At 60.1% G+C, this 26,575-nt stretch overlaps 2 protein-coding genes across 5 annotated transcripts; one reads left to right on the top strand and one right to left on the bottom strand.

Moving 5' to 3' along the window:
- Positions 1–3,114: 3,114 nt before the first annotated feature.
- Positions 3,115–12,430, top strand: SIPA1 (signal-induced proliferation-associated 1). Its single transcript, XM_082342078.1, has 15 exons — positions 3,115–3,875; positions 4,523–4,650; positions 4,737–4,913; positions 7,034–7,208; positions 7,934–8,037; positions 8,277–8,434; positions 8,520–9,129; positions 9,440–9,714; positions 10,649–10,867; positions 10,986–11,097; positions 11,193–11,301; positions 11,393–11,494; positions 11,582–11,636; positions 11,847–11,925; positions 12,027–12,430. Exons 1-15 carry the CDS (start codon positions 3,203–3,205, stop codon positions 12,171–12,173), a joined length of 3,123 nt encoding a protein of 1,040 aa, XP_082198204.1. The 5' UTR covers positions 3,115–3,202; the 3' UTR covers positions 12,174–12,430.
- Positions 12,431–15,593: 3,163 nt separating this feature from the next.
- RELA (RELA proto-oncogene, NF-kB subunit) lies at positions 15,594–25,076 on the bottom strand (the record flags this gene model as incomplete). Of its 4 annotated transcripts, none has more annotated exons than XM_082342087.1 (11): positions 15,594–17,026; positions 17,821–17,895; positions 17,982–18,062; positions 20,711–20,923; positions 21,142–21,246; positions 22,110–22,241; positions 22,598–22,689; positions 23,578–23,726; positions 23,866–24,017; positions 24,120–24,146; positions 24,728–25,075. In XM_082342087.1, 11 exons carry the CDS (start codon positions 24,732–24,734, stop codon positions 16,404–16,406), a joined length of 1,656 nt encoding a protein of 551 aa, XP_082198213.1. In that variant the 3' UTR covers positions 15,594–16,403. The 4 variants fall into 4 exon arrangements, with proteins under 4 accessions (XP_082198213.1, XP_082198216.1, XP_082198214.1 ...); XM_082342090.1 differs by lacking the exon at positions 24,728–25,075 and adding an exon at positions 24,600–24,688; XM_082342088.1 differs by lacking the exon at positions 24,120–24,146 and having other exon boundaries at positions 24,728–25,076.
- Positions 25,077–26,575: the final 1,499 nt, after the last annotated feature.

Below are 26,575 nucleotides of genomic sequence, written 5' to 3'. Positions count from 1 at the left end.
GTTGGTAGTTTCTTCTTCCATCTGGGGGTGTTTGGGTGGAGGGTAAATGAGCACAGAGAGGGGGATGAAAGATGTGGGGCTGGGCTATGATGAAGATCAAGGTTAGACCAGGGTAGGGTTCAAGTAGGACTGGATCCTCTTCCTCACAAGCCTGTTGCCTTTTCAAGCCTTGATCTGCGGTTTGCAGTTGTTCCGTTTCTCACACCTAAATGTTCAAAGACTTCTAGCTCCAGTGGCAGGTTCCTACAATTGTTAGCCTTGACCTTGGCCAAAGCCTTTCTCTGAACCTCAGTTTCTCCAGTTATAAATAAGAGATAATACCTGTCTAAGGTGTTGTAAGAATACATGAGAGCGTGTGTAGGGCAGGGCCCAGTGCTTACTGCTCGTAAACAGCGGCACTTCCTGAGCACTTGCTCTGTGCCCCGCTGGAGCGGAACACTAGTTGTCCCGGTCTAGCCCTCCCAGTTGGTTTGGAAGGCAGGTACATTTGTTCCGGTTTCTCAGCCAAGGGCTGGAGGCCCGACAGTTTGCTGGGCTGGGCCGGGCCTGTCGTGGGGCAGCCGCTCAGACTGCCCGCTGCCCTGACCACCGCCAGGCTTCCAGTCCCCGCCCGCTGCGCTTCCCGCCGCAGAAGACTCCCGGGCCGGCCTCGGCCCCGCCCCCTCCGCTGCAGTCCCGCCCTCGGCATAGCCCCGCCCCCAGGCGGAGCCGGCGCCCGGAGCTGTAGCGGGAGAGCAGGCAGCTGGACCCCAGCGCGGGAGGAGGCGGCAGAGGTACCGGCGGGAGAGGGGGGAGCGGAGGCACCGCGGTCGGGCGGAACAGGGAAGAAAGTGGCCTGGCGTGGGCCCGGGTGGTGTGTGGGTGGGAGAGGGTCCTCGCCGCGTTCGCCGTCTGCACGCTCCCAACCTCCCGTTGGGCTCCAGTCTCAAGTCAGCACGTCCAGTCCCCTGCCTCTGGCCGGTGCTGCCCCCTACCTCCTTTGCGGGACGGCCTGGCCCGCCCGGTGTGCGGGTGAGCGGATGCGGTGGCTCCCGACTCTTCTCAGCGGCACTGGCGACTGCCCTTCTGCCTGTCGGCTGTGTGCTCCCCCTATTCTGGGGCTCCCCTTCTCCCTGGGCGGCCTCCAACCCAGCCTTTGCACACCGCCCCCTAGTCCCGGGCCTGGCCTGGGAGGAAACATCTGTCGCGCCCCCTGGCAGCAGAAACGGGGTCATGACCTCCAGATGTGCTGGGAAGCGTCCAGCGCCTCCTCCTGGGGCAGCCAGGCCTTCCGGATCTGTGGGAGCGGGCCGGCCCCCTCCTCCCCAGTGACACAGGCCGTGAGGAATGTCCCGGCCTCAATGGACCCTGTGTGAAGCTGCCGGGTGGGGGGCAGAGCCCAAGAACATCCCCCAAGGCAGGCCAGAGCCCGGCACTGGGCCAGAGCAAGAGGCAGCCCATGGGCTGTGCACGCACAGATACACAGAGCTCAACCCACACGAAGCAGGGGTCTGCACAGACCCCCTCCCTCATGTCCCCTGTCACCCCCATCACACACACTTCACACACACCACAGCCGAGGCCCTGGAGCCTGGCACATGGAGCCAGGGCCTGCATCTGACACCACACACTTAACACAAGGCCAGCTTCACTCGCTTCACCTTCCTTTCGGTCTTCCAGCAGTGTTGAGAGGGGACAGGGATGGTTAACCCCATTTTAGAGGTGAGAGAACAGAGACTCAGGGTCAGTGTCACAAACTTGTCCTAGGAGAAACCAAGGGAGGAGGCACTCGGAGCCTTACTTGGTCCTGGAGCTTTAGCTGAGGGGTGCAGAGCCTCTGCCTCCATCCCTTCCTAGCCCAGCCCTACACAGTGTCACTGGATGATGCACAAAGACTCACCAGCAGGTGCCTGCACCCCTAGTGGGTCACCCACATCCCTGTCCCAGCCACCCACTCCATCCTGGCTTCACCTGAGGGTGACTCCCCCTCACGTTCTCATACCACCCTTTGCATCTGCCCCTCGTCTCGACACGTTTTCCGCACTTAAGCAGGTCCCTGGGGCCTTGGGTGTCTCACTCTTACATCCTGTGAGACCTCAAGCTTTAGCCCAACCCCCCACCTGCCCCACACCTACTCACACAGGGTTAGGAGTGGGGAGGTACAGCAATGTTTAGGCCCTGGAGATTGGCAGACCCAGGTTCAAATCCTAGCTGATACGGAATTGCTTCAGTCAGAGCGTCCCCTTATCTGGACCTCAGTTTGTTTGTCATATGGGGTTCAGACTCTCAGCATCAGTGAGGCCAGGTAGGCAGAAGTCCCCATGGGTCCCAGTTCCAGCAAAGGGGCCTGGTCAGCATGACTTCCTCCCGTACCCCCAGATAAGGCTACAGAGGCCTGCAAGAGGGTGAGCCCAGGCCTGTCCTTCAGGTTAGGTTGACTTAGGTCCCATGACTGAGCTAATGTGACCCCAGCACCTTCCTCAGGATGTGGGGCCGGGCAGGGGGCTGGGCCCAGAGTTGGGGCCACTTCCTGTGCTGAAGGAAGTCCTCTTGCTGTTCCTGCTGCCCTGCCAGCGCTCCCTGGGAACCCCTGTGTCCTTGAGGTATTGAGGCCGTGAGGGCCAGGGCATTGAGACCCAGCCTCTGGGTGCTCAGCTCCTCTGGGATCCTGGAGGAAGTGGGAGGAGCAGGGAGGAAGGTCTCTGGGGACAGGACGTCCTCCTTTTGTCAAGTGGACAGGACCCAGACACCAGTGGCCCCATGGGTTTCCCGTCCGAGCGGAGACAGATCATCTGTCCGGTTGGGCCAGGTCTTGGTGGGGACCCTCATTCTGGGCCCAGACCAAAGCCAAGGTGTGTGAGTGGTGACTGGGGAGCCCTGGCAGGCCCAGGGCCGCCCAGGCTCCAAGACCCTCAGGGCCAAGGCCCCGACAGCCCTGCCCAGCACTAAGCTGGAGGAGGGGGCTGGAAACCTCAGCCCCAGGCAGACGAGGAAGTGGCCAGGAAAGCGGAAGCGGCTTTGATGGTCGCGGAGGGGGCCGGAAGTCAACCCGCGTGGTGGACCAGGCTGGGGGCCCGGGTTCCTGTTTTCTCCCCAGGCTCCTCTGAGCAGACCCCTCCTCCCTCAGGGCAGGAACCGGCCTGCCGGCTGGGCACCAACCACCCGTGCCTGCCAATGCGGCCCGGCACCCGGAGAGCCAAGTCCCCAGGTCCGAGGCACGCCCATGTGGGCCGGCGGCGTGGGGAGTCCTCGGCGGGGCCCGGCCCCTGCACCCACCGATGACCTCTTCGCCCGCAAGCTGCGCCAGCCGGCACGGCCCCCGCTGACGCCACACACCTTCGAGCCCAGGCCAGCCCGCGGCCCGCTCCTGCGCAGCGGCAGCGATGCGGGCGAGGCCCGGCCCCCGACACCGGCCAGCCCTCGCGCCCGCGCCCACAGCCACGAGGAGACCGGCCGCCCCGCCGCGCCCCCCACCCGCTTCTTCTCCGACCCGCTGGCGCTGCTGGGGCTGCCGGTCGAGGAGCCGGAGCCCGAGTTCCCGCCCGTGCCCGAGCCCCGCTGGTTCGCCCACTATGACGTGCAGAGCCTGCTCTTTGACTGGGCTCCGAGGTCCCGGGGGACGGGGGGCCACGCAGAGGCGGGCTCTGGGACCCCCGCCTCGGCTCAGGACCAGACTGCCGGCTCCGACCTGCTGCTTGAGGCGCCTGGCTTCGTGAGTGAGCTCGGGGGTGAGGGCGAGCTGGGGCTGGGCGGACTAGTGTCTCCACCTGTGCCCCCCTCGCTGCCCAACGCGGCCGTGTCCGTCCTGGAGGAGCCACAGAACCGAACCTCGGCCTACAGTCTGGAGCATGCAGACCTGGGCGCTGGCTACTACCGCAAGTACTTCTACGGCAAAGGTGAGGGGAGGGCCGCTGGGGAGGGGCCAAGGCCCCTGTCACCTGTGGTGAGCTGCCCTTTCCCTGTCAAGTCCCTGGCGACGTGAAGGCTCAGGCTCTGTCTCTGGGCCGAGGCTGCCCAGCTTTAACCACCTCCCTAAGACCAAGCCCAGCCTCCACCCAGCCAGGCATGCTCCGCTGCCCCCATCTGGTTCACCCTCACACTCCTCCCAGCTGGGGAGGGATTTCCTATGGACATTTCTGTGAGGTGAAAACTGAACCCCTGCTCCCGGGAACCCTGTTCTCATCAGTGCCCACAAGGGAGGGCCCCAGACATCCTGGGGAAGAATATGGGCACGGTGGGCAAGGCCATGCAGGATCTAGGCTTTGGAGCAGGCAGACGTGGCCCGCCTGGGTCTGGGGCAAGATATATCATCGGTGAGGCTGCAGCAGGGGTGAGGCCTAGGGCCAAGTGTATAGGTGCCGACAGGAGTCAGGATCTGGCTTGGTAGAACGTGAGCAGGGCTGACGAGGGGACTGGACTTAATCTAGGATCTGAACTAGTGTTGTGGTGGGACCTGGAGTGGGGACTTAGTGATGGATGTGGTCGAGCGAGGGTGGGACTGCTCAGGGGGCGGAGCTGGTCATCCACCACCTGCTCCCCCCAGAACACCAGAACTTCTTCGGACTGGACGAGGTGCTGGGCCCGGTGGCAGTGAGCCTGCGGCGGGAGGAGAAGGAGAGCAGCGGAGGGGGCACTCTGCACAGCTACCGCATCATCGTGCGGACCACGCAGGTGGGCCGGGGTCATGGGAATCAGACCGTGGATTGCCTTCTGAATGGCCTGCATGTATCCTGAGCGCCCCTGTATCCCCTCCTTAGCTCCGGACCCTCCGCGGCACCATCTCGGAGGACGCGCTGCCGCCAGGGCCCCCAAGAGGCCTGTCCCCGAGGAAGCTTCTAGAGCACGTGGCATCGCGGCTGAGCCCGACCTGCCTGCGCCTGGGCTCAGCTTCACCGAAGGTGCCCCGCACGCTGCTTACGCTGGATGAGCAAGTGGTAAGTGGGTGGGACACCCCTGCCCTACAGCTAGACCTGGTCTGAACCCAGCCTGCCCAGCTCCTAGCCACCTAGCCTTGACCCTGATCCTGGGCTGGACGGGGACCCCAGGAGAGCTGCCTTTTCAAAAGGAGGGCATCAGAGGTCATCTGGAGCCTTGCCTCTCAAAGTAAGGTCTGTAGACCAGCAACGTCTGTATCATCTGGGAGCTTGTTAGAAATGCAGATTCTCGGGCTCCACCCCAGACCTACTGAATCTCAGAGCCCGCACTTTAAGAAGATCCCAAGGTAATTCCTATGTGCATTTCAGCTGAGGTGCGCTGATCTGACTGCCACCCCCTCTTCCTGCCAGTCCCTCTCCTTCCCTGTCAGTTTGCCCAGCAACGCCCTGCTTGGTCTCTTGCCAGTCTGGGGTGCTCACTCCTTCCTGGGGCTGCCCATTCCACTGTGGGACCACTCAAGCCCGCTGAAGGTCCTTCCCTACCCTGTGGTGAAAGCTGCCTATTGGCCCTGATTCTCCTCCTCTGTCATTCAGTCTGTTAGTCATTCAACAAACATTTCCTCAAGCCTTGGTACCAGGCCCCAGACTGGATGCTGGAGACCTGTCTAGACCAGATGCTGTCCTTGAGTAGCTCACAGACAGGTGCGGGAGAGAGACCGCAGAGAATCATGGATAATGATGGAGCAGGATAACAGTGACAGGGCAATGTTGAGGGCTCTGTGGGGCACCAAGGTAGGGCTGACAGCCCTTCCTTGGTTCAGCATCACGGAGGAAATGCAAGAGCCCAAACCAGGAAGAGCAGGCATTTTCTGGACAGAAGGAACAACTTGGGTGAAGCTTAGAGACTAAAAACTGTCACGTCAGGGTCCTGTGGGCAGTTCAGCATGACTGGAGTAGGGCTTGGGGGGAAGGGGTGGGAAAGGCTGGCCTTTCGTCCTGAGGGCACTGTGGAGCCGTGGAAGATCTGAGAGGTTGAGTAGCCCTCTGGCTGCAGTGTGGGGGCTAGACTGGAGGCCAGGCTGAAGGCTGTCGCAGTCATCCCAGCCAGACGTGGTGGTGATGATGGCAGAGGTGAAGAGGAGGTGACAGTCCAGGGACAGAGTGGATGGCCTTCGTGGCCGACTGGAACGGTGGGGGTGTTGTGAGATTGCCCTGCTTCTCGGCCGCTGGGAGTGGTAGTTTTTGGAGGCAGGGACCCTGGAGGATGAGTGGGAGGGGGGAGTCACAGTGAGGAGGTGAGGTGCCAGGGGCCGGAAGGACATCTGGGCAGCTGGAGCTCGGGAGAGGGGTCTGGGCTGGAGGCAGAGTTGGGGATATCATTCCATGGAGATGGCTGCTGTGGCCACTGAAGGTGAAGAGCGTGGGTGGAGAAGAGGCCCAGACATGAGAGGCTGAGGTCCCTGGGGTCTCAGGCGGAGTGAAGTTCCAGTTGTCCCAAGTGCCAACTAAGGTGAGAGGGTGCCAGGATGAGGCCGTGCCCGTGGCCGTAAGAGGGCCTTGGGGTTTAGGAGCTGGGGTGGAAGTGGGGCTGTAGCGTGAGGAGGGATGAAATGAAAGTGGGGACTGTGGGTGTAGACGTGCTTAGCGTGAAGACGGGAGGCCAGAGCTGGAGGGGCCCTGGGCTTGTTTGCATGGTGGCAGGGCGCCCTGAGCTGTGCTCAGTTAACCCCAGATGCAAAGGAGCCACAGGAGCCGGGAGCAGAGAGTAAGCAGAGGTGGTGCAGGGCTCCAGGCCTCCAGAGGCTGGGCTCAGGGTGCCTGGCATTTGAAGGAGGGGAGGACAGGCTGGCCTTGAGATAAGGAGGATGACATTAATTGGGATGGAGCGCACTCTGTGCAGGGTCCTTTCCACGAATCATGTCCTCTGTGGTCATATGGCAACCAGCCCCCTCCCGGTTCCTTCTCACCTTGATCTCCTCTGCCCTCCTGAGCACTGGGAGCAGGAGAGACAGAACCCACTTGATAAGCGAGGACACAGAAGTGGCTTAGAGAGGGCAGAGCTCAGGCCACACATGGAGGCAGTTCCGCCCCCAGGCCAGTGTCCCGGTCCATTCCCCAAGGCCCAGGGGTGCTGCTGGGTGACTGAGGCCTGTGCCTTCTGCCTGTGCCCTCCCCCGCAGCTGAGCTTCCAGCGCAAGGTGGGCATCCTGTACTGCCGGGCGGGCCAGGGCTCGGAGGAGGAGATGTATAACAACCAGGACGCAGGACCCTCCTTCATGCAGTTCCTCACCCTGCTGGGTGACGTGGTGCGGCTCAAAGGCTTTGAGAGCTACCGGGCCCAGCTGGACACCAAAAGTGAGGCCCAGGGGGCCCGGGGTGGGGGCAGACCCAGGCTGAGGGGCAGGCTGCCTTGGTGAAAACCAGCTGCCTGCTCACTTTTCTGTCCCATCTTGTCCTGGGTCTGGGGCCGGGGGTGGAGAGTTCTTTGGGTAGGCTGAGGACGTGGGTCCAGGGCTGCAAAGGCCAAGCCACGGCTGGGAGGAGGGGCTGGGACTATCCCCCAAGGCCCCGGTGCCCTACTGGCTGAGCTGGGCCAAGGGGGTTTGTGGGCACCACTCTCTCCATCAAACACACATATTCCACCAGCCCAGACCCTGCCTCCCTGCTTGGAAAGGTCCCAGGGCCCCTGGAAGGTGTTTTTATCCAGCACCTCCTGCCTGCCTTCCACTCTCTCAGCTGCTCCACACATGCTGGTTCCTGGGCCAACATCTGTCTTCTCCTGGGACATCCGCCCCCGACTCCCTGTTAGCAGGCCATTTCTCATTTCTGTCTTCATTCTATCTCAGCATCCCCCCATCCCAATCCCAGGCTGGAGGCTGGATCCTGTGGGGGGAGGGGAAGGGAAGCAGCCAAGGCTGAGGCCCTTGGAGCTCATGGCCTGGACCTTGGCTGGTGGTGGAAAGGGGTTGTCCACCTGCTGGCTGGGGGTACAGAGGCTCCAGACTGCAAGCAGGATGGCAGGTTCAAGCCGTCCAGATTTCCCTTGCTCTCCCTCGGTGTCCCCAACTTCCTGGCCACAGCGGATTCCACGGGCACGCACTCCCTCTACACCACGTACCAGGACCATGAGATCATGTTCCACGTGTCCACGATGCTGCCTTACACCCCCAATAACCAGCAGCAGGTGTGAGGGGGCCCTGGGGATGGGGGCTGGCTATGGGCTTCTGGGGACCATGGAGGGGTGCTGTGTGGGTGGCAGTGTTTGAACCTTGGTCTGAACTCTGCTGACCCCTAACTACTCTCCAGGCTAGTGTCCCTCCCCAAAGACAAACACCCCAGGCCTTCACCAGGGGCAGGTTGGGGGGAGCCACTGGTGCCCAGGCTCTTAGGTCTCACTCACATCCCCCACCTTCTAACCCCCAGCTCCTGCGGAAGCGCCACATTGGCAACAACATTGTGACCATCGTGTTCCAGGAACCCGGCAGCAAGCCCTTCTGCCCCACCACCATACGCTCGCACTTCCAGCACGTATTCCTAGTTGTGCGGGCCCACGCACCCTGCACTCCGCACACCTCCTACAGGTGGGCGCCCGGGGTTCCAGTTCTGCCAAGGGTAGGTCTTTCTGGGCCCTCCCTTTGCCCCTGACTACCGCCTCCTTCCCCATAGGGTGGCTGTGAGCCGCACCCAGGACACCCCGGCCTTTGGGCCAGCTCTGCCCCCTGGCGGAGGTCCCTTTGCGGCCAACGCCGACTTCCGGGCCCTCCTGTTGGCCAAGGCGCTCAATGGCGAGCAGGCGGCGGGCCACGCACGCCAGTTCCACGCCATGGCCACGCGCACGCGCCAGCAGTATCTGCAGGACCTGGCCACCAACGAGGTGACCACCACGTCGCTGGACTCGGCTTCCCGCTTCGGCCTGCCTTCCTTGGGCGGGAGGCGGCGGGCGTCCCCCCGGGGCCCGGGCGCTGAGCTGCAGGCGGCAGGGGCGCTGGTGTGGGGCGTGCGCGCGGCGCCCGGGGCGCGGGGCGCGACCGGAGCCGAGGCGGGCGGCCCTGACGGCGCAGAGGTGCCATGCCTGCTGGGCATCTCGGCCGAGGCGCTGGTGCTGGTGGCGCCGCGCGACGGCCGCGTAGTCTTCAACTGCGCCTGTCGCGACGTGCTGGCCTGGACCTTCTCCGAGCAGCAGCTCGACCTGTACCACGGCCGCGGGGAGGCGATCATGCTGCGGTTCGACGGGCCCCCCGGCCAAGCCGTTGGCGAGGTCGTGACGCGCCTGCAGGTGAGGCGCGGGAGTAAGGTTGGGGTGCAAGGTCCCTGCGCGCGCGCGCGCGGCGGGGAAGGAGCCTGCTTTGGAACCCCTCGTTCCCGCCGCCTCTCCTGCGAAAGGGGAAGTCGGGGTCGTGGGGCACACCGGGAGCCTGGCAGGGCTGGAACTGGGGGTCCCCAGGCCCTCTTTTGCGGGGTGGGTGGCTAATACCCTCCTCGGGGGTGTGGGAGGGCCCATGTGACCTGGGATGGTCCTCGGGGCTGGCGCTGGGGCGGCCCCTCCTCCGGCAGCCCCGCTCACGCCCCGCCCCGCCTCGCCCCAGCTGGTGAGCCGCGGCTGCGAGACCCGCGAGCTGGCGCTGCCCCGCGACGGCCAAGGCCGCCTGGGCTTCGAGGTGGACGCCGAGGGCTTCGTCACGCACGTGGAGCGCTTCACGTTCGCGGAGACGACGGGGCTGCGGCCCGGGGCGCGCCTGCTGCGCGTGTGCGGCCAGACGCTGCCCAGTCTCGGCCCCGAGGCCGCTGCCCAGCTGCTGCGCTCGGCGCCCAAGGTCTGCGTCACCGTCCTAACCCCCGACGAGAGCGGCCGACCCCGCAGGTCAGGACATCGGGACGCAGGGAGGTGGGAGGACCGGGCAGCTGGCCACCGCCTAGCCGGTGCCTCCCGTGTGGCCATTAGCGACAGGAATCTCGCGTGGAGGCCTTCACTTCTTGAGAGAATCCCGCGTCTCTTAATCTCTCTGAACTGCACTATCCTTATGGGTAGAATGAAGCCTATTAAGCTCGCGTCTTCACTGCCCAAAAGATCCAAGAGCGGCCCCCGCTATATTTCTCACAGACACTCTCTACACACTATTGGTTACTTACTGCATTAAACCAGGGATATGCAGACTTTTTCTGTAAAGAGCCAGATTGTAAATATTTCAGGTTTTCTGGGCTATCTGGTCTCTGCTGCAGCCACTCGACTCTGTCATGGTAGCACAAAAGCATCCAGAGGTGACATTTAAATGATGAGTGTGGCCTCGTGCCACGAAAACTATTTATGGACCCTGAAATGTGAATTTTATGTGACTTTCACATGTCATAAAATATTCTTTTTATTTCTTTCAACTGTTTAAGACTGTAAAAGCCAATCTTAGCTTTCAGTAGTACAAAAACAGGCACATCTGCTAAAAGAGAAAAGAAAAAGGCAGAGGCTGGATTTGCCCCCAGGCAGTACTTTTTGGATCTCTATGCTAAGTGGTTTTCACATGTAATTTAAATCCTCACAGCAAGCTAGGAGATCAGTACTATTATCCCCATTTCACAGATGGAGAAACTGACATTCAGCGTGATTTGCTTAGGATTCAAGGGCAGCACTGCGATTTGAACCGGGGTCTGGACAAATGGCCAGTAGCCAGGCAAACATTTTTCAGTGTTGTCAGAGAGTTTGGAGAGCTCTCCTCCTCCTGGAAGCGAGCCTCGGGCACAGCTGGGAGTGGGGCTGGTGATGCTGGTGTTCCTGCCTGACCACCTACTCCTTCCTCCCCCAGGAGCTTTTCGGAGCTGTACATGCTGTCTCTGCAGGAGCCCAGCCGGCGGGGGGCTCCCGAGCCGGTGCAGGATGAGGCCCCAGCAGTGGCCCTACTGCCCACCACGAAGCAGCTGCTGCAAGTGTGCCTGAACGATGGCGGTGGTCCTCCAGGGCCTGGGGACCTGGCCGAGGAGAGGACTGAGTTCCTGCACAGCCAGAACCCTCCATCACCCTGCAGGTGCGCCCTCTCGGCCTTCCCTCTCCTCTAGCCCATGAGGCTGGACGGGAAGGCCTCTGCAAGCAGGGTCCACGGGTGGGGGCAGCTTCCAGTGCTGAGCCGTCCCCGCTCTCCCCAGCTCGCTGTCCGACGAGGCCCCAGTCCTGCCCAACACCACCCCGGACCTCCTCCTTGCCACTACGGCCAAGCCGACAGCACCCAGTGCTGGCAGGGAGACACCCCCTACCCAGGTGAGCAGAAGCAATGCTCTGGAGCGCAACGAGCAGGGGTGGGCACCGTGGTGATGGTGGGCGTCACTGCATCTATACCCACTTCTGACCCCCAGGACGGGCCAGGCAGCCCCAGTGGCTGTGAGGACAGGGGTGACCCGGCCCCGGAGCTGAGGGCCTCCTTCTTGCCACGAACCTTGTCTCTGAGGAACTCCATCAGCAAAAGTGAGTCTGGAGCAAGATGGGGGCCTAGGAGCGGGGCGGGAGGAGGCCTGGCCTGCGCTTCCCTAGCTGAGCCCAGCTCCGGTGCCCACAGTCATGTCAGAGGCGGGCAGCGAGACCCTGGAAGACGAGTGGCAGTCCATCTCAGAGATCGCCTCCACCTGCAACACCATCCTGGAGTCGCTCTCCCGCGAGGGTGAGGCCACCAGGGTGCTGCGGGCGGAGCCAGGGTGGGGCTTTCTCCCATTACCTCCCTGCCCAGACGGTCCCTCTGTCCCCACAGGGCCGCCCATCCCAGAGAGCAGAGATGCCAAGGGAACTCCAAAATCTGACGCTGAGTAAGCCTCCCACCCGATCTACCCCTTCACCCCGTGCCCAGTGTTCATGCCCACCCATTGGAGTGAAGCTCTGTCCCAGGGCTCTGCTGTCACAACACCCAAGTCAGAAGACAGGGGTTGGGCCCCTCTCAGGCGGGTGGGTCTGGGAACCCAGCCCATGGTGCCGCCCCCTGCCCTGGTCCCACTGAGTCCTGAATCCCATGTCCTCAGGCCAGAACCCGGGAGCCTGTCTGAGAAGGTCTCTCACCTGGAGTCCATGCTCAGGAAGCTGCAGGATGACCTGCAGAAGGTGACACGGTGGCTGCGGGTCGTGGGGAGTCACAGGGCTGCCCCAGGAGAGGGGCCAGGGGCCGGCCACGCTGACTCCTGCCTCGCCCCACCTCCCCCCAGGAGAAGGCAGACAGGGCGGCCCTGGAGGAGGAGGTGCGGAGCCTGCGGCACAACAACCGGCGGCTGCAGGCCGAGTCGGAGAGCGCGGCCACCCGCCTGCTCCTGGCCTCCAAGCAGCTGGGCTCCCCCACCAACGACCTGGCCTGAAGCTGTCGGGTCCAGCCTCAGCCCGGCTGCGGACCTGCTGGAACTGCCCGGTCTCTCGCTCGGGGCACCTGGGCCACACCGGGCCCCGGGCCCTCCTCAGGGACTCTCCCTGCGCGAGGCGCATCTTAGCACTGCCCCCGCTCCCCGGCCCATTATTTGGTGGCATTTTGGTGGCGAAGTTGCCCCTCTACCCCATCCCCGTTTGTAAATATTCTGTGCAGAAAAGGGGACTTCAGGGAATAAAGAAGCCACCATTATTTGTGTCCACACAGGTGTTCATGACATGATGGGGGAAGGGGCTTTGCCCCCTCAGGCCCCGGCCAAGCTCCTGGGACAGTGGCTCAGGGTTGGGCTGGCACAAACTGAAGGGTTCTCTGAGGCTAGGCCACCCTTGGCTTCTGTGTCACAAACATTGATTTGGTCTGTGGGGAAGCAGGTGGCCACACCCTGTACCTATTCTGCTTAATTGTTGGAGCCAGGCCCCTGCCCTAGAACCAGACCTGAGGGGCTGAGATCAGAGGCAGAGCCCCGCTGGGCAGGAGAGGAAAGGCACTTAGGGGCCAAGGGGCGCTCTTTAAAGCGCCCATGCCCTCTTTAAAGGCCCTGTCCCCAGTACAGGCCCCGATCTCCTCTCTGTAGACACTGAGCCCCTAAGCCTGGCACTCCCTCAGTCACCTGGCCAGATCTGGCAGGCCCCAATTCCAGAGGTAGTAGCTTCTCTGCCTTAGTTGCCTGGGAGATGTTTCCATGTCCCAGAGGAAATCAGCCCTTGACCCACTTCTCTCCTCACCAGCCCATGACCCCTTGTTCCTCAGCAGGCTGGGCCCTTTCCCGTGAGTGGCATCAGCAGGTCCAAACTTGAATCGTGTCTAAACTGTTTTCTGGATCTGAGGCCCAGACAGGACACTGACTTGCCCAGCATCACATGCCTAGTTCAGCCCTGCTGAGACTCAGGCTCTGGGGTCCATAAACTGAGACTTTGGCAGGATGAGCTTGGCTCTGAGACACAGAGCTTCAGGGGCTCAAGCTTCATGGAGGAGGTAATGTGAGGGCTGAGGGTTCTTTTGTTTTTTGTTTTTTATTTATTTGTCTGTGCTGGGTCTTAGTTGCGGCACGCGGGATCTTCATTGTGGTGTGTGGCATCTTTAGTTGCGGCATGCAGGATCTAGTTCCCTGACCAGGGATCGAACCTGGGCCCGCTGCATTGGGAGTGTGGAGTTTTAACCACTGGACCACCAGTGAAGTCCCGGGGCTGAGTTTTAAAGGCTCAGTGTCGGGACATTCGATCCCTGGTCGGGGAACTAAGATCCCACGTGCCGCAAGGTGTGGCCAAAATGTAAAAATAAAGGCTCAGTGTCCTGTTCACCAGGTAGAGAAGGCAAAGGTATCCTGGGTAGGACCAGCCTGGGAGGCCTGTTGGACTGGAGTCAGCCTATGTAGGGACCCAGGGTCAAGGAGGCTGGAGCTGAATCAGAAAGGGCTGTGAATGGGTGCACTAGAGCTCCTGGGCTAGCAGTTCCCAACACTGTCCCAGCTTCCACCTGGTGGACTGTAGTGAGGAGCCCTCACAGGGCAGGGTGGAAGGCTCTGGTGTGATAGATGTTCAAAGGGAGGGTGATGTGATTTGGGTGTCAGAGCCCTTTGGCTACAGGGAAGGCAAGGCCAGGGAGGAGGCTGTAGTAGCAGCCCCAGTGGAACAGGCGGTGGCTGAAACTAGGTGACGGCAGTGGAGATGGGGAGAACTGGGCACATTTGCCAGGACCCAGTGAGGAGGTGGACTCGAGTTGCTAGGGGAGAAGATGCAGAATCCATGGTGGTGGCCAGGTTTCTGGCTGGAGCCCCTGGAGGATGGTAAGGCCATGGCTGAGACGGGGAGGGGGAAGGGCAGGCTGGGGCTGGCTGGGGTTCTTTGGAACACGGAGAGTTTGAGAGGCCTGAGGGATGTCAGTGTGCGATGTCCAGTGGGCTGGCACACTGGAGAGAGAAGTCTGGGCTGGAGACAAGGATTTGGGACTGGTGAGCCATGAGCATGAAGAGGTCACTCAGGGAGTGTGGGAAGGACCGTGACAGGGCTTCTGGGGGTCACGGGATGTCACTTCAGGACACTGGGAAAGCCAAGAAGAGCAAGGCACAGCCTGGGTTGGAGGACCTGGGCTCACTCATTCCCCTCTGGGCCTCAGGTTGGCCACACTGAGGGCAGCTCTGCCATCAGTTTCCTGTGGTTAGCCTTCTCACCCCGCCAGGTCCCTCCTGGCGCTCGCCCTCGCCCCATTTACAGCGCCGCTGCTCCATCAAGCCCCACCTCCCCAAGCACCCCCGGCAGCTTCGCCGGGGTCCTGACCTGGCCACCACGCTCGGGTTCCGCCCCTCGCGCGTAAGTACAGCTTGGCCTGGTCCCAGAGTGGCCCACCTGCTTCAGACCCTGCCCCCCGACCAAGAGCCTGGAGCGAAGCACGATTCGCTCGATGCTTTCCGGTTCGCCAACATTCCGCCGCCAGCTGGCATCTTCCCTCGTAGACACCGTCCATCGGAGTCTGCACCCTGGGGCCTACTGTGTTCCCAGGGGACTCGCTAGATTTGCAGCACGTCCCACTGAAGCCCGGTTGCTCCTGCCTTCACCCTCCCGCAAAACCCTGCGCCGCCACCGGCCTCAGGATGGGTTTTCCTGAAGCGCATCACCTGGCGCCCCTGTTGTAGACTGCTATCCGTGCGCATGCGCACTAGCGAAGGCAGGCTCTAGCGGGCCACGGCCTCTGGCGACCCTGCTTTACTGCGCGTGCGTCGGGCCAAGCCGGAAGTACGTCCAGTTCTAGTCCCGCTGGAAGTCGATTTGTTGTTGTTCAGGACTCCTGGGCGTGCGCGTGGTGGTGGAACGGCGGCTTCGGATTTAAGATTTCCTCGGTGCTCCCAGGGCAGGGTATCAAAGCATAGACCTTTACCTGGCACCTCCCCTTCCCCAACAGATGTAAACACTCCCTCATCCATTTAAGGGATGAACTCCGAACCTCTTAGCCCCGCGTTCTTGATCTTTCACAGACTGGCCCCATCGAACCTTTCAACGTCTCTCTTACCCCGCTCACCTACAAACGCTGGCTAGTCCCTCTGCGAAATCCACCCTCCTCTGTTGATGTAAGACCTGAAGCTAGTGTGGCCTCTGTGAAACCCTTCCTGAAAATGCTCCATCCCCACAGCTACTGGGCCCTACCGGGTTCTCACTAGGTTGGGACCTCCCCCAACTCCCACCCCCTTAGCCGCCTGCTTTCATCCACCGGCTGGTATCTAGGCGTTTCCACAGGCAACCTCAGACTGCAAGCTCCCGGATAGCAATGTATTCATCCAACTCTGTGTCACCAACGTCCAGCCTGAAATGACCAGCAAAGAGTGTGCTGAGTGTTTGCTGAAAGAAGGCAAATCTCTGGCCAGCTTGGCAACAAATTTATTAGTTCAGAGTAGAAAAAGCAACAGTCTAAATGCTTTGATTCTTCACTAAAAACTGAGCCTTTTGACTGGAGAGCAGCCAGCCTGCTCTCCCCATGACCCTCCAAACAACTCGCCCTACTACTAAGGCACTTGAGAAAAGGGGGAACAGAGCAGTCTCAGAGAGAACCTCCCTGGATCCTGGAGAGGGCCAGTGCTATCCCACCAGTTCCCTTCAACCACAACCCAGCAAGGAAAGAGCTGGCAGAGCCCTCTGCAGGGTAGGAAGGCCAGCCCCTCAAATGCTGGTGGTTAGGCACAAAGAATGCCAGCACCACACAGTGGCTGGTAACAGGGGCATTATTTTGGCTCAAGGTGTAAATGAACCCACGATTTGAGGAAGACACTTGGTAATAAGGCTTTGTGGCCTCAAAGGCCATAGCTCCCGCCTGTCCCTCTCTCTAGGAGAGTACTAGAAGCTGGAGGGTGGGGTTGAGGGACCCCAGAATTCCCTATAGAGACTGGAGCTGAGTATCAGGATAAGGGAAGGAAGAGTTTGAGTTTTCCCAGCTCTCCCCTTTCCAGAGAAGTTAATGCTTCTGCTTAAGCACCTCCAAAAAGAGAGAGAGAGATAGATACTGCCAATAGAAGAATAAAATGCACCCCCCCTCCCCAGGAAGACATCACCCAAAAAAGTAGGGGGCAGCTGGAGAACACCCCCCCCCCCCCGCCCCCAGAATCCGTAAGTGCTTGCTTTGGGAGGGCTTCCATCCCTTGCAACCCAGTGCTCTGGGCAGGGCAGATCCCTGCCCTTTAGGAGCTGATCTGACTCAGAAGGGCTGAGAAGTCCATGTCCGCAATGGAGGAGAAGTCTTCATCCCCTGAGAGGAGGCCGTTGGTGAGGCCAGAGGCTCCCAGGGGAGTGGGAGCTGGGTCAGGGGGCCTCTGGGACCCTGTCACCAGACGAGTTATAGCCTCAGGGTACTCCATCAGCATGGGCTCAGCTGTATGGGGGGCCATGGGTACACCCTGGTTCAGCAGCTGCTGAAACTCAGAGTTGTCGACGGATGCCAGGTCTGTGAACACGGCTGGATCTGTGTTATTGCCAAGCAGGGCCCCCAGGTCTTCATCAGCATCAAACTGCAGCTGCAGCAGGGCCTCTGTCAGTGTCCCTTCCCCAGCTGGGTTGGTCTTGGGGGCAGGTTGGGTCACAGCCTGAGCAAGGCCTGGGGCTAGGACTGGGCCAGGGGCTGGGGCCTGGGCCAGGGCTGATGCCATGGCTGGGGCAGGGGCTGGGGCCTGGGCCAGGACTGGGGCAGGGGCCGGTGCCAAGGCCGAGGTCTGGCTTGGGATCTGCCCAGAAGGAAAGACCATGGGGGAGAACTCCTCAAAGTTGATGGTGCTGAGAGATGGTGTAAAGGGATAGGGCTGGGGAGCTGGAAAGAGAAAGAGAGAGGCAGGGGTCAGAGAAAGCCTCAGAGGCCCACCCCATCCTCTGGGCCCCAGCTGCTGTCAAGACTGCTTAGGATCAGTCCTTCTCTGTGGCGTCACGGCCAGCACCCTAGCAACCTCCTCTTAATCCGATCTGACCTCGCCTGTAAGGTCCAGTTCTAGCCTCAACTCCTTGGAGCCTTCCCTGTCTACCCTAGCCCACAAAACTCTCACAGCCTTTCAGAGGAAGGGACGCTTTCAGAGCTGGTGAAACCTTATCTTACAGCTGCAAGACCAAGCCCTAAGCGGGCCTGGGCCCAAGCAACACCCAGTAAGCAGGGGGTCGTCATTCTTCTTTGAGCCACACAGCAGCACATTCAGTTTGCTGTTTTGCTACTTTAGAGGTGATTTTTTTTGTTGCCCCACTTCAATGGAGAGCTGAGGGCAGAGACTGTGCATTTTTGAAACTTCTGTATCTCAAGGTCTCCAGAGTGGGGTTTAACTGGCATAGGGGTTCTCATCCCCAAGAGGTTGCTGGCTCCTGGGTCACACCTCCAGAGCCTCTGATTCCACAGGTCTGTTAGGGGCCCAGGAATCCGCATCTTCACCGCTTCCCTGATGGCTGTGACACAGGCAACTAGGCCTCAGGCCCTGAGAAACAGGAGCCCAACAGAGAGCAGGCTTCAGACGTCTGCTGCTGAGACTGACTGCTCGTCTCCCTCCCAGAATGGGTCTAAACCACGCGCTGAACAGATCTGAGCCTATAGTTCTGGTGGGGCAACCTTAAGGAAATCCTTACCTGGCTTGGGGATGGAAGCTGAGCTGCGGGAAGGCACAGCGATGCGCCGGGTCGGAGGCCGGTGGTCGGTGGGTCCTGTCAGGCAAAGGCTGGGTCAGTTCTTGGCGCCCAAGGTCCCCCTTCCCCCGCCTTCTCTCTAATTCTCCCACTGCCCCTCTTACCATTGAAAGGACTCTTTTTCATGATGCTCTTAAAGGTCTCATATGTCCTTTTGCGTTTCTCCTCAATCCGGTGACGATCATCTGGGAAAGTAATGGAGAAAAGCGGGTCTTACTCTCCCCAGCTGGACCCCCAAAGCTCTCAAAGGACCCTTGGGAGGTAGGTGACGGGACAAACTTCCCTAAGACCCTTTCTCCAAACCTTCTCAGCCAATGAGAAGAGCTGTGTGACTCTGTGACACTCAACAATTATAAGAATGGGGACTTCCCTGGCGGCGCAGTGGTTAAGACTCTGCCTGCCAATGCAGGGAACACAGGTTTGATCCCTGGTCCGGGAAGATCCCACGTGCCGCGGAGCAACTAAGCCCGTGTGCCACAACTACTGAGCCTGCGCTCTAGAGCCCGTGAGCCACAACTACTGAACCCGTGTGCCACAACTACTGAAGCCGGCGTGCCTAGAGCCCGTGCTCCGCAACGAGAGAAGCCACCGCGGTGAGAAGCCCGCGCACCGCAATGAAGAGTAGCCCCTGCTCGCTGCAACTAGAGAAAGCCCGCGCGCAGCAACGAAGACCCAACACCGCCAAAACAAAACAATTATAAGAATGCCATGGCTTTGTGAGAAGACCTCTGTTAGCTGAATCTGCCCTCTGAAGGCCACACAGGTACTCCCAGGTCAGGGGCACAGCTGACATCCCTGTTCCCCTCCAGCCTTGATCAGGCCTGGCACTGTGCCCTCTGCTCTCTGGGGCAGCCCAGGCACGACAGACCAGCTTCAGACTTCAACAGACTCTTAATCTTCTCTCTGATGGTTTCAGAGTTCAGTCTGGAGCTTTCAGAACTTTCTGACTACTGCTGCACTTGGATATCCCCAAAGGACTCGACGGCAACAGTCCAAAGCCAACCTCACCATCTCACCTCAAACACCTGGTTCTGGTTCTTTCTCCTTCTGTGTTCCCTCCCTACCTCTCTGCCCTGTCCCCAAACCTTGGACACATCCTCAGCATCTTGCTCTTTCTCACTCCCTACCATTCACCCCCTGGACACATATTTAACGAGCACCTACTGCGTGCCAGGCTCCATCTGAGCCACTGGGACATGGCCCTGAGGAAGCGGACAAGGTTCCGGCTCCCAAAAGTTGACATCCTAATGACAGAGGGGCGAAGACACAACCACATACAAGTGATAGGAGCTCTGAGGGAGAGGCACAGGGTGATGTACCACCACCAGAAGATCAAGGAATCTAGTTTAGAGGTGTCCGGGGAAGCATTGGTGTGAGCCCATCACGTGAAGATCTGGGGGCCAAGCATTCCAAGCAGAGGCAACAGCTAGAACACAGGTCCTGAGGGGGACTGGGCTTGGTGTGTGTTGTACACAAAGGGCCCGTGGGGCTGAGGGTCCCCGAGGAGGCCGGCAGTAGGTGAGATCGTCTCGCTTTGCATTCCCTCTGTAAGGTTCATATGGTAACTTCTCTCCCAGGATGACCAAAACATCTTCCAAAATGGCCTCCCCACCCCGAGTCTCCCCATCTCAGATCCTCTGCACGCTGCTGCCAAAGCGAGCTCCAGATCTGCTCATGTCACTTCTCTGCTCAGAAACCTTTGGTGGCTCCCCACTGCCTTAGGATGCGACCGTGGATGAATGCCTAGAGTCCAACCTTCAAGGCCCTTCTGGGGCTTCCCTGGCGATCCAGTGGTTAAGACTCTGCACCTCCACTGCAGGGGGCGAGGGTTCGATCCCTGGTCGGGGAACTAAGATCCCACATGCCACGTGGCGCAGCCAAAAACAAAACAAAACAAAGCAAACAAAGCAAACCAGCCCTCCTGCCGGGGCCTGCTCACCACCAACATCAGCTCCCACCACAAAGCTGTCCCCAAACGTGCTGCGCCGGGTGCTCTCCAACACCCGTGCCCTTCCAGGTGCTGCTCCACCTGCCTAGAAAATGCACTTCTGGGTCTTTCTCCAACTTAAATGCCAACTCCTCCACGCAGCCGGCTCCAGCTCCCACGGTATTTTGCACACACCTCCATTTCGCACGTTACTCTGTGACTTAAGGCTCTGTTTTGCATGTGTGTCTTCCTCATGTGACTGAGCTTCCAAAGAGCAGGGAACATGTCTTATTCATCTTTGTATTCAGATGACCTGGCACAGGCCCTGGCACCAAGTGGACACTCAGTGATTATTTGTGGAATGAACTGATGGCCGTTTTGGGGGTTGCTTTCTACACTCTATTCGACAGTTCCCAGGGCAGGAAACACTCTCAGGCTGGATGACGGACTTTGAATAAAGGATCACTCTGGCTGTTCCTATTTGATCAGATGCCCGAAAGCCTTGACCAAACCATGGCTGTGTGGTAGTCTTAAGAGAGATCCGGTGTGGCAACAGGATCCTGGAGCCAGATGGCCTGGGTTCAAATGAGGTCTGGGTCTGCCGACTCACTGAGTATGTGACCTCAGGCAGGTTAGATGCTCACTCCCACCTCAAAAGGTTCATTAGAGAATAAAATCAGGTAATTCGCTGATATGCCTGGAATAGGGCCATGCCTGTAATAAGAGCTCAGTAAGTCTTGGGTATCGTTACTATTAAATGAGGCAAGAAAGATAATCTGATTACTGTGTAAATCCCCGCCCGACTCCAGCTTCTGACCCTCACCTACAGCTGCCACATCCAGGCCTGGCCTCACTCCCACTGGCTGGGGCCCAACAGCCCTGCTGCTACCCTCCCCAGCTGGGTACCTGTGTCTGGCAAGTACTGGAATTCCATGGGCTCGCTGAGCTCCCGATCGGAAGGCCGCCGCAGCTGCATGGAGACGCGCACGGGGGCCTGCAGGCCGGGGTCCGCGTAGGGGGGCGTCCGGAACACAATGGCCACTTGCCGGTGCACATCAGCTTGTGAAAAAGAGCCTCGGGCCTCCCAGCCTGGTCCCGTGAAATACACCTCGATATCCTCTGCCAGAGATGGGGCGGCTTCGTGGGTCACTGTGCTCAGCTCACCCAGCCTGACGCCCCCTACAATTGCTGCTACTTATCTCTGGACATACGTCACCCTACTGTCCCCAAGGTGTTGGGGGAGTGTCTACACCAGTTCCCTGACACTCACCATGTCTGCTCAGCCCTGCCCTTCACCTCCTGATCCAAAGAGTACAGCCCTCCTCCCGGGTATGTACCTTTCTGCACCTTGTCACACAGCAGGAAGATCTCATCCCCCCCAAGGCAGCTCCCAGAGTTCCGATTCACTCGGCAGATCTTGAGCTCGGCAGTGTTGGGGGCGCCTGAGGGTGTGGGAATAAGGAAGGAAGCCCTGAACCACCAGAGGTCTCCTGGGCTGACCTGCAGGAAATGCAAGGCTCCTGCCCAGCCCAGAGTCAAGGCTGTCTATAGAGCTTGCTGACTGTACCTCTGCAGCCAAGGTTCGACCATTCCCATTGGCTCCTCACCCCAACCAATTCAGCAACTATTTATCTACTAGCACCTACTCTGTCCCCAGCTCTGTTCTAGGCCTGAAGAATATAACCACGCACAAAACCTAAACATCTCTGCCCTCACGGAGGTTACAGTCCAATGGGAACCAACGTGATCACAACTCCTCTTTCTCCACCTGACCCAAGTAGTCTTCAAGGCCCATTCATACCCGCCTTGGCAATGAACCCTTCCCTCCTGACCCCCCCGGTTCATCCTGGTTTCCGGGCCTCGGGGCTCCAAAGGCCTTTTATTTTCACTCATCCTGCTGGCTACTTAATTAAAGACTGCAGTTGATCAATGTCGGCCCAATCATCTGTGAACTTCCTGTGAGCTTTCATCATTGAATTATTACTCTCTAACATTATCTCATTTCTGGGAGTTCATTTCCTGGAGTCATTAGTACAGTTCTGGGCATACCACCCTCTCATCACGTATTGGAAATGCCTGTCTCCCATCTGACTCCCTGCCAGCCTGGAAGCTGTACCTCGAGGGCAGCTCTGGGTCTTCTTTGCCTCGTCTCCCTGGCCAGCACAGTGCTGGGCACAGAGGAGACGACGAATACGCTGGATGACCGGACGAAGCCAGAGCAACTTTTGCAGGCCCCCGTGCCCGCCCCCACTTCCTCCTCACAGGTCCACCCCTCCTCCCTGCCTGCAGTTCCCTGGTCACTCACGGTTGTCAAAGATGGGATGAGAGAGGACAGGCGACAGGCGTAGGGGCCTGCCTGCCGGGTCCCGCACTGTCACCTGGAAGCAGAGCCGGACGGCATTCAGGTCGTAGTCCCCACGCTGCTCTTCTATGGGAACTGCCAGAAAAACAGATGGTCAGGCGCTCCTGGGCGGGGGAGGGAGCAGGACATGTGTGTGTGCAGGGGTGAGCTCTGGGTTGGGAGGGCTGTTTGAGGGCATGTGAAATGGTAGGAGCCCTAGAAGAGGAGGAAGAGAAGGTTCTAGACCCATCACTGTCTCCATCTGTGACCCTGGACGCCACGTTCCCTATGTCCCCTCTCCGGGTCTCTTTTCCCAACGGTAAACAGCAAGATTCCATCTGTACTGTGGGTCTTGGCCAGCGAGGGACAGATGAGGGGAAGGTGGCCTCAGGGGGCGACAGAGGCTGGAGGTGCTCCAGGCAGGCCCAGGCCTTTGCCGCCGCCGCCCTCACCTTGGAAGGGGTTGTTGTTGGTCTGGATGCGCTGACTGATGGCCTGCTCCAGGTCCCGCTTCTTTACACACTGGATCCCCAGGTTCTGGAAGCTGAGGCCCCCCCGGGCATCAGTCCCACTGTCTCCAGAAGAGCATGGGCCCTCCTGCCTTGCCCACTCTGCCCGTTCTCCCCCACCCACTCGCCAGGTGAGCACTTCGTGCTTAAGCCCCTTGAATGGTCCCCAACCATGCCACCGTGAAAGCCACTCCTTACTCTGGCTGACAAGGCCCTGTGCCCTGGCACCTGGCCCCAGCTGCAGTCCCTGCCGGCTCCCTACCCTCTGCCACAGGGGCTTCTTTCCCTTCTCCAAACACATGAAGCTCATTCCCACTTCAAAGGCTTTTGCACCTGTTCATTCTGCTGGGCGTCTTCCTTCGGTGCTTCTCTGCTTTCCCACATTTAGGTCTTACCTGCGAGAGGCCCTTCTGACCTCCCAATCCAAAGGAATGGGACCAGCTCCTTCGCCTCCCCCACCTCGGACTCTTCTTCCAAACTATTACTGCTTTATTTTCATCACTGAAATGATGACTCCCTAACAGTATCTTGTTTAGTTATTTGTATATTTATTTATGGCCTGCCTCTGTCAACTAGTATGTAAGCTTCAGGGGAGACCGGTGGTTCAGTGGTTTTCTTTCCCACTACGAGAGATGTGACACTGAGGGACTCGCCCTTCCAGCCACAGGGGTTAGGGGTTCAGAGGTGAGTAGGGACCCATTCCTTTTCCATGGAGCTCACAAGGAGCTCCTCTCCGCTTGAGAGAGGAGACACAGACAATTTCAAGACAAAGGAATCTGCTTGCAGAGCTGGGGACAGAGCAAGGAGTGAGGAATTCTGCCCTCCCTCCAGAAAGGAGTAACACTGTAACAGTTAGCTACACAGCTGCCCCGCCTCTCCGCCCTCCATCTCACCACCACCCCTGCCACCCATGACGAGCTCACCTGTGGATGCAGCGGTCCGGGCAGAGCTCAGCCTCATAGAAGCCATCCCGGCAGTCTTTCCCCACAAGCTCATGGGGGTGAGGCCGGTGAGGGGGGTCCTTGGTCACCAGGGAGATGCGGACTGTCCCTGGCCCCGTGTAGCCATTGATCTGTCCAAAGTACAGAGAGAACCCTAGAGGCTCAGAAATTCCAGACCCACCTCCCACCTCCCAGACACAGACTGTGTGGGCCTGAATGCAACTCCCTCCCATACTGACTCTGCGTCCCCCACCCGGGCGCTGTGCTGACCTTGATGGTGGGGTGGGTCTTGGTGGTATCTGTGCTTCTCTCGCCTGGGATACTGCCTGCTGAGCGGCCCTCGCACTTGTAGCGAAAGCGCATGCCCCGCTGCTTGGGCTGCTCGATGATCTCCACGTAGGGGCCGGAGGCCTGGGCCGGCTCTGTGGGGGACACGCGGGCCAGCCCCCATCAGATGGCTGACCCCATTGCCCCTGACCCTGGGGAGCTCGTCCCAACCCACTGAGAAAGGATGGCCCACTTACCCGTGGGGAAGATGAGGGGGAAGAGGTCTGAAAGGAGAGGGAGACAAGGGTCAGCACAAGCCCACATCCTGTCCTCACCAGGGAAGGCCTGCTTCCCCACAGCGAGGAGATGGAGGCAGGCCCCTTCCCAGGGACACGGAGTCGGGGCCTGCCACCTGGAACCTGCAGGGAAACTAAGGGGCAGGGGTAAAGGAGCCAGAAGCACCTGCTTCCTGAGGGAAGCCGGGGATGGGGGCCTCCCTCCACCAGGGGAAACTGAGTCAGGGTCTTTTCTATTTTCATAAGTTAAATCAAGGGAGGGCACCCTCACCCCCATCCCGAGAGGAAACTGAGTCAGATACAGTCCCCCCTAACGAGGAAACTAAGTCGGAACTGCCCCCCCGGACCCCGGGGGGAAACTGAGTCAACGCCCCCCCCACACCCCACACCCAGAGGGGAAACTGAGTCAGACCCCCGAACGCCCGCCCCGCCCCGCGCCACCATCCGGCCGGCCGCTCCCCGCGCAGCGCCCATCGGCGTAGGAAGGGTCGGAGGGCGACGCAGGGGCTCCGGCCGCGGTCCCGGCGGCCACAGCGCCGCCACCCCGCGGGGTCAGAGGTCGCCCTCACCGTCCATGGCCGGGGTCCCGGGGGCGGGGCCGGGGTCGCAGCTGGGCCCGCGGCGCGCGCTACAGCAGAGCCATTCGCCAGAGGCGGAAATGCGCTGCGCGCGCCCGCCGCCGCGTCACTGCCGGGAATCCGACCGCGCCTGCGCGCTGGGTCGCCGCCGTCGCCGCCGCCGCCGCCCCTCGCGGGGGTTAGGGGCGAGTGAGCGCCGCGCGGAGGACCGGGAGGCCGTGCGTGCCAGCGCTGTTGGGGACCCGGAGCCAGTGCGCGCTGCGCGGGGCACCGAGAGGCTGCTCGCCTGGGGGCCGCTCCCGGGGCTGGCGGGGCGGCTCGGCTCGTTCCCGAGTTTGGGCCCCGCCTGGAGGGCGGGGCCGGCGATTACTCACAATGTTTTTAGGGGATTTCGGGGCCCCCTTCCTCCGATCCGAGGAGTTTGGTGATGTCACCCTGAGCCGGGTCTGGAGCAAAGCCAGGGCTGCTGGGCTTCGACCGCCCGCCCTGCGCAGGGAAGGGCTCGGGCCTGCTTTGCCCTCAAAGGCCAGGTGGCTGAACTCCTCACGGTTTCCTAGTCGATAAAAGGGCTGGTCGTTCTCGGTGGTTGTTGCCGCAGAAGCACTTTTTAATTTCCCGTCCTCCCCAATCTGGCTGCAACGAGGGGAAAGGGAAGTGCCCGGACCTCTCCACCTGGCAGTGCTTGGATCGTGGGCTTCGCGGAGCCTGCTGCACACTAGGGTGGTCCGAGGCTCCGCGCCGCGTCCGCTCCCACAGGCGAACCGGGCCCAGGCTCATCTGTTTAAGATCATCCACACTGCCGGCCCTCGGGGGCAATGGGAGGGCAGGGGGCGCCCAGAGGTAAATCTCTGGAGCCTCGTCTCTGCAACCTGCCGCCTCTGTTTTAGAAGGTCCGGGACCCCCAGGGGCCGCTTGAACCCGCAGGGTCACATCCCCCGCCTGTCTCCCCACGGCTTCCTCCTGGGGTCCAGCCGTCTCCCAAAGCATTTCCACTAATTAAACGTCCTGTAACTCCTCGCCAGGGGTGCAGCGGTCCGGGCAGAGCTCAGCCTCCCCCAAGGCCAAGCCCAAGGCACGTTCGAGCGGGTGAGGGTGGGCCTGGAGCACCGCGGCCCCCCCAACCCCAAGGCAGCTTCCTCATCCCAGAATGAGGCTGCTCCATGGCAGGCGGCAGAGTCTTCCCCAGATGGAGGAAGCCGTTTTATTTCCTCTAAGTTCGTTCTAAATTAGGGAATCATGTGGGAATTGGAAAAGATTGGAAATTCTGACTTTCTTTCCCAGGCTCTAAAAAAACAGGAAGAGAAAAGTGAAAACAGTTACCACCCCTCCCACTCATTTCAGTTTCTCATGTGGCTGCCCGGATTAGAAAAGTCACCTTGCTTTTTATGAGGAGGCAGACGTCAGGACGACAGAATGGATTAATTATTTTATTTATTTATTTATTTATTTATTCATTCATTCATTCATTCATTCATTCATTTATTTATGGCTGCGCTGGGTCTTCCGTTGCTGCGCGGGCTTTCTCTAGTTGCGGCGAGCAGGGACTACTCTTTGTTGCGGTGCTCAGGCTTCTCATTGCAGTGGCTTCTCTTGTTGCAGAGCACAGGCTCTAGGTGCGAGGCTTCAGTAGTTGCAGCACTTGGGCTCAGTAGTTGTGGCTCTTGGACTCCAGAGCGCAGGCTCAGTAGTTGTGGCACACGGGCTTAGTTGCTCCAGGGCATGTGGGATCTTCCCGGACGAGGGCTCGAACCCTTGTCCCCTGCATTGGCAGGTGGATTCTTAACCACTGTGCCACCAGGGAAGCCCTATAACCTTTGATTAATGACACACAGTGATCAT

Source organism: Balaenoptera borealis (assembly GCF_965194805.1).
Source record: "Balaenoptera borealis genome assembly, chromosome: 11".
NCBI lineage: Eukaryota > Metazoa > Chordata > Mammalia > Artiodactyla > Balaenopteridae > Balaenoptera > Balaenoptera borealis.
Note: the sequence above shows the minus strand (reverse complement) of the source record. Positions and strands in the feature narration are given on the sequence as shown.